The sequence below is a fragment of the Hemiscyllium ocellatum genome, chromosome 5 (genome assembly GCF_020745735.1).
Source record: "Hemiscyllium ocellatum isolate sHemOce1 chromosome 5, sHemOce1.pat.X.cur, whole genome shotgun sequence".
NCBI lineage: Eukaryota > Metazoa > Chordata > Chondrichthyes > Orectolobiformes > Hemiscylliidae > Hemiscyllium > Hemiscyllium ocellatum.
In genome coordinates, this window is record NC_083405.1 from 16,364,201 (window position 1) to 16,374,828 (window position 10,628).

Here is a 10,628-nt window from a genome sequence, read left to right on the forward strand (position 1 = left end):
TGAGAGGGAAAAGATTTCAAAGAGACCTAAGGGGCAACTTTTTTTCACACGCAGGGTGGCGCGTGTATGGAATGAGTGCCGGAGGAAGTGGTGGAGGCTGATACAATTACAATATTTAAAAGGCATCTGGATAATAGGAAGGGATTAGAGGGATATGGGCCAAATGCTGGCAAATGGGACGAGATTTATTTAGAATATCTGGACAGCATAGATGAGTTGGACCAAAGGGTCTGTTTGAGTTGTATTTCTGTATGATTACAAATGAGTTATTGCATAATTGAGTAAGAAAGTCTACATGAAGGATGTCTCGTGAAGCATAACCTATTCTGAATTTTGTCTACACACTTTTGTATTTTTGGGTAGGGAAAATTAGGTATGCATTTTCTTCTCATTGTGTTATCAGCTGTAATTGGTACCTTCCAACTCTTTGCTCCACAGAAATAGCCCGCAGACTTTATTGACATGCTCCCAGTAGCAAAGCACTAGACTTTACTCCTAAGTTGGGGCTAGGGTGAAGCTGAGAGTGGAAAGACACCGAGCACAACTGCTCCTGCGCCAACTTCACTTCGCCCTGGCATTTGGGTGGGTATATGAATGGGAAGGGTTTGGCGGGATATAGGCCGGGTGCTGGCAGGTGGGACTAGACTGGGTTGGGATATCTGGTCAGCATGGATGGGTTGGGCCGAAGGGTCTGTTTCCATGCTGTACATCTTTATGACTCTATGACTAAAAGCCAAACCAAGGAAATGAAAATTAATGCTATAGGTGAGGCCTGTAAAACAAGGCCTATTCTCTTGATGCCATAACTGAGAAGGCACATTGTGCAGGTGGATAAGAGCTGAAGTATCAGTTCTGCAGCCAAATTGTAAGCAACGAGTTTGTGCAAAATCAGCATTCACAATGTAGTACAGGAAAGTGGTCAAACATAGATGACCAAATGGATGCATTCACTGTATGGCAGGTTTCTAATAGTACCGGTGAATTAATGCTTGGGAGATTGAACTGCAAACAAAACCTAGTAAATCCCTCTGTTTAACTGAATTGGTTAGTTGAATAATGAAAGCTGAGTGTTGCTGCAGACAGACAAGCTGCACAGTTTCCAATAAACAGACGCAGGCCATTGGAATTGTGGTCCCCTGTGGTGCAGAGATTGAAGATGCAGTTCATGCATCTCAATTCTGTGTAATGATTTTCTGATCTTCACTATTCCAGTGTAACTGCATGCCAGCTACCTTTCCACATTTTGCCATTGGATCAAGCCTTGACATCATCAATAAAACTATAAACTAAAATTCAGAACAAGAAAGGTCAAGTAAATCTTAGGCAGAGCCTTACCTTACCCAAGGCAGAAGATAAACAAGTACAAATGAAATCTGATGATTGATATCAAATTGCCAAAATATAATCTGTGCTGCCAAAATTATGTTTCCATACAGAAAACTAAGAGATCCCTGGATGAAGCAGCCGCTGAGGGAGAGGACTCAGCAATGAATTCTGCAGTAAACCCTGAGGAAACGTCTGAGGTAGTGGAGTTAGATGAAGATGAATGAGCAACCTATATACACTACAGGAATCGCTATGGTTCAACATCACAATATCAAACCACCCTTCACTTCTGCTATCATTCTTCTTTTTCTTTTTCTGGAAAGTGTCTGTCAATACCAAAACCGCTTCTGATTCGATTGCACCTTATCATCGAGCAGCCTCAGACAGGAAGGGACCTTCTTGCATGCAATTCCATTTCAGCTAATATGTGGATGGAAGCAACTTCAAAAGAAAACATCCAGCAAGTCTTCCATAGTTAAGTTGGCTGACATCCTTCTATCCATGGTACAAGCAACACGTCAGAAACCAAAGCACCTTCCTCCTTTTGACTCTACTGGTTTTCCATCCATATTCTTTGATAGACTAAGGATGTATATTTGGATTTTTACTTTATTTAACTGCTTTAATAGTATTACATTGTGGGTTTTCTCATGTACACTTGCAGTTATGTTTCCAGTGACCTGTGTGATTTATTGCCATAATGTTGCTGCTTGAGAGGTGGAGTTCTGAAGACACCATGACCATAAAGGACACACTTTTGTAAAAAAAAGGAAGTTGAACATATCAAAATATTTTTTTACATATCCGAAGAGTTTGATATCAGTATATTGAGGAGACTGTTGTGCATGTGGTGGCAACTTGTAAGTAAAGCAGTAAACATAGGAAAATTAATACCGAAAAACATAGACATGACTTGAATTTTATAAGCTCGTCATATTAAATAGCACGAGTGTACATTTACTTGAAAGAAGTGAGATTTTAAGATGGTGTGAAACTTGACAGCTTTAAGTGATGTGTTCAGAAATACTTTGTTAATCGCTTATAAACCAATGTGTTACACCATTTTGATACGTGTAATGATTTAGCATTGTATATTGTAGAGCAGTGGGTACAATGTAGTTCAAATGACTTCTGTATTTTCTTTCCATTGTGGCTTATTAGACCAGTGTTTATATGTTGGAGAATGGCCATTTATTACAATTACTGAATGTTGCAGCTCAGTGCTTGATTGGTGAGTTTCTGTGGAAGAGTAAAAGCAGCATCGATTTGATTTGGGTTGTACCAATACCCTTTTACTGCACACAGCAACATGTAATTTTGCTGTTACATGACATCAAGGATTCACAGTATCCTAACTATCAGCCAGGGTTTACTGGGAGACCAGGTTGAGGATATGCACAACCCATTTGCAAAGCTCCTAACTGCTTCTGATAATCTCCATCTCATTCTCTTCCTTCCCAGTTCTTGCTTAGCAGGGATTCATTACACAGGCCACTTTTTTTTTGTTTTAATCCAATCCTTCCTTACCCAATTTGAAGCAAATAAAGCTATGGAACCACAACAAAATTGTCTTTAATTTGTCGCTAATACGGTAGTATAATTGAGAGGCCATATGGTGCAAAATGGGAATGTACTTTTTGACAGTTTGGGATAAAAGAGTACTATTGGCATAGAGTAAAGGAGGCTTTATTCTCTCGCTAGTTGTGCTACACTTGCCCAGAAAGTACTTAATTCAGATGGTGGGTACACAAATGGGGAAAATTCCAAATTTCAGCACTTACTACTTGAGCAGGATTTAGGAAATACCATTTAAAACAAAATAAATTTTTAAAAGTTTCATGATGTTGCGTTTTGTAAATTATCGTAACACTGAATGAAGTAAGCATTTTTGCAACTGTTGAGAAGTTGATGTAATTTCGATGGAGAAACTGAAATTATTGTATCCTGACTCCAACCATTTGTTAAGGAACTTGCTTCTGCTGCAGCGTTTCAAAAGGCTTTGCTGAGAGTGTAACAAATGGTCAAGCTCGATTTTAAATTCCTAATAGTCAAGAGTTTCAGATATTCTCTACTGCATAGTTTTCAGAAAATAAAACCAGTTCAGGACCATTTTTTTTTCTGTATTTAACCGTTGTATTTTTTAAATTATATTATTGCTAATTTGATCAATATTTCATGTAAAAAGGTGAAGGTAACTTAATGTATGTACTTGAGTGGAAACAGTCTATTATAACTAAACTGGTTCTGCAACATGCTTTCAACTCCAATTTCACCCAGCCGTAAATTATTTTTTTAAAGTGCAAGTTTCCATTGATTTATGTTTAAAGCAGTTAATGATATTTAATATGCAAGCATAATTTTAAAATGCCAAAAGTAGATTGTTCTTTCTAAATATATTGTATGTATATTTTTTCATGGTTTAATAGATTTGAATATTATTTTGGATCTTTGAGCTTGTGCCATTTTTTTCAGTTGGCTACTCAATTAAAAATTTTTTCTCGATTTTGATTGTTTTCAGAATGTTGTATATGAAGATTTTGCGTACATACAGTACTGTTAAAATCCAAATTTCAGTCAGACCCACTAGGAAATATGTAGCCACAAAATATATGCCAATAGCCATCAATGCAGCAGGGGGGGAACAAGTTAGGCATATACTGCTGGAAGTGCCCTAACATTTTCCTGACAATTGAATAGGAAATGATGGATACAGAGCATCATTCAGGATTTATGGTAGAGATTGGACATTCAGTGTTAGATAAAAAAGCACATCAGTTTGATAAGACAACCAATATCACCTGATCATTCCACTAGCATGCTCAATATTCCTTCCTTTCCCTCTAATATCACTCCACTATCACTCCTATCCAGGTCCCTAAGTCGAAGGTGCTGACAGTTCTGCTGTACCCGGTTATTCATGGTGATACCATATGGCTCATGGAGGTGGCTATGTCCTCTCATACTGGAGCTATGAAATGAGATGTAACTTAGATAGAAACCTCTGCCTTTCGCACTTGCCTGCAGATAGTTATTTCTGTCTGATGTTACATGGTTTGCCTCTGCATCTTCAAGTCATTATTGGCAGAGTCCAGAGCTCATTATCTGTTGTCTAAGTCTATTAGCCTCAAATTTTAATTTGGAAATTCTGGAAGTGCTTTTCAAAAGGATAAAAAAGTGTGTGTCTGGAAGCAAACAATCCATCAGCTGTAGTTTTTAGTTCATTTTACCATCTAGAAGCACATAACATAGATCCAGCTATAATTCAAAGGGGAAACACAGTCTCTTATGTGTTTTAATATTTTTAACCAGTCTTAAGGTAAGGGGTTTCATTAGCTTATGTGATAAGCCACTACTTGCTATTCAACTGCATTGCCTCTTCTACCAAAGACTAATTCACCATTTACGACTAGTAAATCCTGTAGACTGGTGTTACAAAAAAAGTTGATAGCAGCAAAACTACCCAAATAAAATCCTATCAGAATCAAGTGCCAACTCTCGGCACCTCTTATGACAATCTATTGAGTTTGACAAGAGTCTTTATTTCTCTGCTAACTGCAAGTCTGTGTCAATGCTGTGCTCAGCAGAATGAGACACCGAGCCTACATAGATGAAATGAATATCTCTCCATTCACAGAGGAACAGCATTGATGGCTTTTTCTCTGAGTGTCCTAACCATCCTTCCTCAGATGTGATCTGAGGGGAAATTAAAGATCAGCCTGGATGCAGGAGTTCCTCTGGTTTTATTTGTCCTGGCTTTGCTGTGGACTCCAACAGCTGCAGAGACAAAGATATTTTCACATCTGGATTGCCACTCTTAGAAGTTGATGCCAGATGTGTAGTTGGCATTGGCTGCTTGAAGGCTGTCTCAGGAAATGGTTGCAGATTTCCAGGCTTCCTCTCAGTGCAGGCATATTCCCTACCAGCTTAAAAATCACAACCAGGCTATAGTCCAACAGGTTAATTGGAAGCACACTAGCTTTCGGAGGGACGCTCCTTCATCAGGTGATAGCTCATGTGTTTCCAAATAAACCTGTTGGGACTATAACCTGGTGTTGTGTGATTTTTAACTTTGTACACCCCAGTCCAACACCGGCATCTCCAAATCATCCCTACCAGCTCAGCAGCCTACACTCCACACTGTCAGGAGCAATATTACAGACGTCCAAACCCTACAACTGTCGGTGCACATTTCTGTTTACTTCCACATTCTTATGCAGAAGGAGAAAAGTGTTCAGGAACATTAGCAGCAGAATCAGAGCACTGATAGATGGACATGTGAATTCCCAGAGCTGTGATTGTCCTTGTAAGCACAACATGGTATTGAGAAATTAGAAGCTAAAGGTTTTCATTGACAGCACTGAACCATCTTTCAAAATACTCCAGTTGAAGGAAATCAATAAAGTTTCATATGATGTGAGTCTAATCATCCCATAATGTGCTCATTCTGACGATACTGTGTAGAGATATAGAAATGGTACAGCAAAGAAAGGGCTATTCAACCCATCTTGTCCATGCTGACCCAAAGACCTAGATGCCCTTTGTAAACTCCATCTTCCTTGACCGATCTTCTGGGACACCCTCACTAATCAACCCCACTGCCCTGTGGCCGAACATTTCAACTCCCCCATCCCACTCTACTGAGGACATGCAGGTCCTGGGCTGCCTCCACTGCCGTTTCCCATACCACCCGATGCCTCGAGGAAGAACGCCTCATCTTCCGCCTTGGCACACTTCAACCCCAGGCCATCAATGTGGACTTCACCAGTTTCCTCATTTCCCCTCCCCCCGCCTTACACCAGTTCCAAGCTTCCAGCTCAGCACCATCCTCATGACCTGTCCTACCTGCTAATCTTCCTTCTCACCTATCTGTTCCACCCTCCTCTCTGACCTATCACCTCTGTCCCCATTACACTCTAGGCTACCTTTCTCCACCCACCCCCACTCCCCAGCCCTACACCCCTCCCATTTATCTCTCCACCCCGGAGGCTCCCAGCCTCATTCCTGATAAAGGGCTCCTGCCCGAAATGTTGATTTTTCCTGGTGCTAGGATGCTGCCTGACCAGCTGTGCTTTTCCAGCACCACTCTAATCATGACTATGATCCATAGTCCTGCAGCTCCCAGAACTTAACATGCAGATCCAGGGACTTTTTAAATGAGAGTAGGTTATCTGCCTCCTCCACTGACTCAGCAAATTCCAGATTCATTCACCCACCACCCTCTCTATAAACAAAACAAAAGCTTTTCTTCACGTTCCCCAACCCCCAACGTATTCTGCCACTTAGCTTGAATCTACAATACCTGGTTTTTGAACTCTGTCCCAAGGGAAACAAGTTCCTGGTTGCTATTTCTACCCAAAGTTCGAGAACGGTGCAACAGCTTATAAAACAGTAATTACTGCACCTAGAATTCGGGGAAATCAGCTCCAACACTGAAAATACCTTAAAACAGGAGCAGTGTTTTCAGCCACAATTTTTTTCCCCCAAAATGCATCTGGGATGGCCACAATCTCGCCAGTAGGGTTAAGGGAAATCCAAAGGATTCTACAAATATATGAAGAACAAAAGAGTAACAAAGGAGAGTATAGACCCCCTTAAAGATGAATAAGGCAGCCTATGTTTGGAACCACAGGAGATGGGGTGATAATAAATGAGTATTTTGCATCAGTGTTTACTGTGGAGAAGAATATGAAAGATAAAGAATGTGGGGTAATAAACAGCAATATCTTGAAAAATGTCCATGTTACAGAGGTAGAGGTGCTGGGCATCTTAAAATGATAAAAGTGGATTAATCCCCTGGACCTGATCAGGTGTATCCTAGGACTCTATGAGAAGTTAGGGAAGTGATTGCTGGGCCTCTTGCTGAGATAGTCACAGGTGAGGTGCAGGAAGACTGGAGGATGGCTAACATGGTGACATCATTTAAGAAAAGTGGTAAGGAAAAGCCAGTGAGCCTGGCACCAGTGGTGGGCAAGTTGTTGAAGAGTTCTGAGGGACGGATTTACATATATTTTGGCAAGGCAAGGACTGATGCAGGATAGTCAACATGGCTTTTTGCGTGGAAAATCATGTCTCACTAACTTGATTGAGTTTTTTGATGAAGTAATGAAGAGAATTAATGAAGGCAGCGTGGTGGATGTGATCTATCTGGATTTCAGTAAGGTGTTAAACAAGGTTCCTCATGGTAGACCGGTTAGCAAGGTTAGATTGCACGTGATACAGGGAGAATTAAACTTTTGAAATGGCTCCCAGCTGTGTTCCGCGAGGATTGGTGCTGGGTCCACTGCTTTTCATCATTTGTATAAATGATTTGGATGTGAACGTAGGAGGTATGGGTAGTAAGTTTGCAGATGACACCAAATGTAAGTGTAATAGACACCAAAATATGTTACCTGAGTTCCACAGAACCATGACCAGATGGGCCAATCGGCTGAAAAGTGACAGATGGAGTTTAATTTAGATAAACGTGAGGTGCTGCATGTTGGAAAAGCAAATCGAGCCAGGACTTATACAATTGATGGTAAGGGAGTGGTGCTGAACAAAGAGATCTTGGAATGCAGGTTCATAGTTCCCTGAAAGCAGAGTCACAGGTTGACAGGACCGTAAAGAAGGTATTTCGTACGCTTGCCTTTATTGGTCAGTGTATGGGGAGGTCATGTTGCAACCATTTCCCTGACCAAAGGGAACCAGCTGAATTGTTAAAGTTTACAAGAATTGCAGTGGGCAGCACGGCTGCCTCACAGCACCAGAGACCTGGGTTCAATTCCTGCCACAGGCAGCTGTCTGTGTGGAGTTAGTACATTCTCCACATGTCTGGGGGCTCCGGTTTCCTCCCACAGACCAAAGATGGGCAGGTCAGGTGAATTGGCCATGCTAAATTGCCTGTAGTGTTAGGTGAAGGGGTAGATGTAGGGGAGTGGGTGGGTTGCTCTTTGGAGGGTCAGTGTGGACTTGTTGGGCCGAAGGGCTTGTTTCCACACTGTAAGTAATCTAATTCTTTTGCTCATATTGCTGCTGTACCTCCCCACCCACTGATAGGTTTCTCCCCGGGGGGGTTCCTCTTTCTATGGGAGCTCTGTTTGAACAATGCCACTGTAAACAAGATGCTACCAGATTATTCAAATTTAATATTGTGAGTCACTGTTTACCTTCCACTGCAAACAAGATCATTTAAATTTGTTTGACCAATTAATGTTAGATTAATTAATGCTGTTAGACCATTTAATATTGTTAAACTATCTATTGTGGTTAGACACACATTGTGATCATCAGTCAGCTATTTATAACCCTTTATAACCTGTATGAGCTCAGGGAAGAGGTGATGGCTCATTCGTACTGAGTGTTCACTGACCTCTTCCCACGATATCGTGAATAAATATGTCAATTACCCAAGGCCTGCGTACAAGGTTTAATTGGTGAAAATGAAAAATTCTCCAACAATTGGCATAGTTGGCAGCATCCCTTGTTCACACCGGGGATCCAGAGTGAAACTAAACTTAAAATTCATTCAATCGTGTGATCCTGACTTGAGTCAATGGGCTGACCCTAAGTTGGGGACAGACACTATAACAAGCTGGAAGATGGCAAGACCACTTCTCTAAATTTCTAAAAGTAAATACTTGGCTGACTGCGTGACCCTAACCTGAGCCAATAGGCTGATGCTGATGCTTTTGTACAAAGGTTTTGAGTTCCGTGATCCCCATCTACCTGTGAATGACTGAACAGGAAACAAAGAACAAACAACCAACAGTTCAACACAGACAGGATGAACAGGAAAGATGAAACAGACAAAACACTGGTGCCAGGATCAGTACCTCAAGGTTTCCCCAAGCTTAGTGGCAGTCTTTCCCAGTTCCCTTCTGCCTTGGTGTTTCGAATCTACCATGCTGCCAGAAAGGACTTCTGTCCAGGCTGCCGAGCTGGTGCCTTCACTAGGGCCTGCATTCGCCCTCAACAAATCGGTCAATATTTATACAGACTCCCGATATGCCTTTGAGGTTGTCCAGGATATTGTGGAAACATAGTGGCTTTCATTGCCCCTTCTGGCAGACCCCTGTACAACGCTCGGCTCATTGACAACCTGTTACAGGTCATTCCTTTTCCCTCTACTATAGCTGTTATAAAGTGCGCCGCCCATACCACCTTGGATGATCCCATCACCCGTGGAAACCCTTGCACTGTACGAGCTGCTCAGAAGGCTGCATTACCTCCCGCTATGTGTGTGTCACAAGTTCCCAGACTGAAGAAACTCCGGCAGCTCCTGATCTAACAGAAGGAGTGCAGTGGGCACAGCACGCTGCTGCACAGGCCGAGAAGGATAGCTGGGTCCGTGTGGGCGCGAAGGAATCCTGTGCTCTAGGGCTGCTAATGCGCTCCAATGGACGAAACATTTGCCCCAAATCCCAATGCATGTCCTGGCACTGGCCACCCATGGGGTCAGTCATGCTGGAAAAAGGGGGGAATGATACATGTCTTACGACAAGCTTGGTATGGACTGGGTTTTGCAACAGCCGCCGCCCACCCGCTGGTATCAAACTGTTTAATATGCCCGCAGAACAATAATGGTAAGCCTGTTACCAAGTACGACCATTTTCCGGTCCCAGTGGGACTCTTTCTTCAGCTGCAGATTGATTTTGCTTACTAAACAGGGTTTCAATTATATGTTGGTAATTGTCGACATGTTGTCCAAATGGGTAGAAGCCTTCGCCACAAAGAAGGGTAATGCTCAAACAGCAGGAAGTGCCTCATGAGAGGTGTCGTCCCTAGATTTGGAATTCTGGAGCATTACCAGTGATAGAGGTAACCACTTTACCGCAGCTGTCACAGATAATGTTAGTAAGGCACTGGGCACTGCGTGGAAATATCATATTCCCTATCAGCCCCAGTCTACAGGTACGGTGGAATGGATAAATGGCACATGTAAAACTACCCTGACCAAATTTACACAGGATACAGGCCTTTCATGGTCAGACGCCTTGCCTTTGGCCCTGTATACCTTAAGGAACCAAGTCAACCGAACCACAGGACTTACGAACTTTGAGGTCCCGGTAGGCAGACCAATGCCGATAGGGGCCAGACCCCCAAACCTCCCTGTGGATGTGGAATTGCTCCTGACACAAGCGGCCCGACTAGATGATGTCAAAGCACTCAGCAAAACGATTGCCTGTGGCCATAATCTAGTGAAGGAGGCCATTCCCACGCCCAGAGATGAGCCAATGCATCCTTTCCAGCCTGGGGACTATGTCACGATCAAATAATTTGGAAAGAATTCTGTCTCTCCAAGGTGGAAGGACCCGTTCCCTGTC

General features: G+C 42.4%; 1 protein-coding gene across 1 annotated transcript in view; it reads left to right on the plus strand.

Moving 5' to 3' along the window:
* The window catches only part of ankhb (ANKH inorganic pyrophosphate transport regulator b), a 119,181-nt gene extending 115,744 nt beyond the window's left edge, over positions 1-3,437 (plus strand). Inside the window, exon 12 of the mRNA XM_060825318.1 lies at positions 1,437-3,437. Coding sequence (XP_060681301.1) covers positions 1,437-1,550 — 114 coding nt within the window. The 3' untranslated portion in view covers positions 1,551-3,437. The remainder of the gene's footprint in view (positions 1-1,436) is intronic.
* The last annotated feature ends 7,191 nt before the right edge of the window (positions 3,438-10,628 follow it).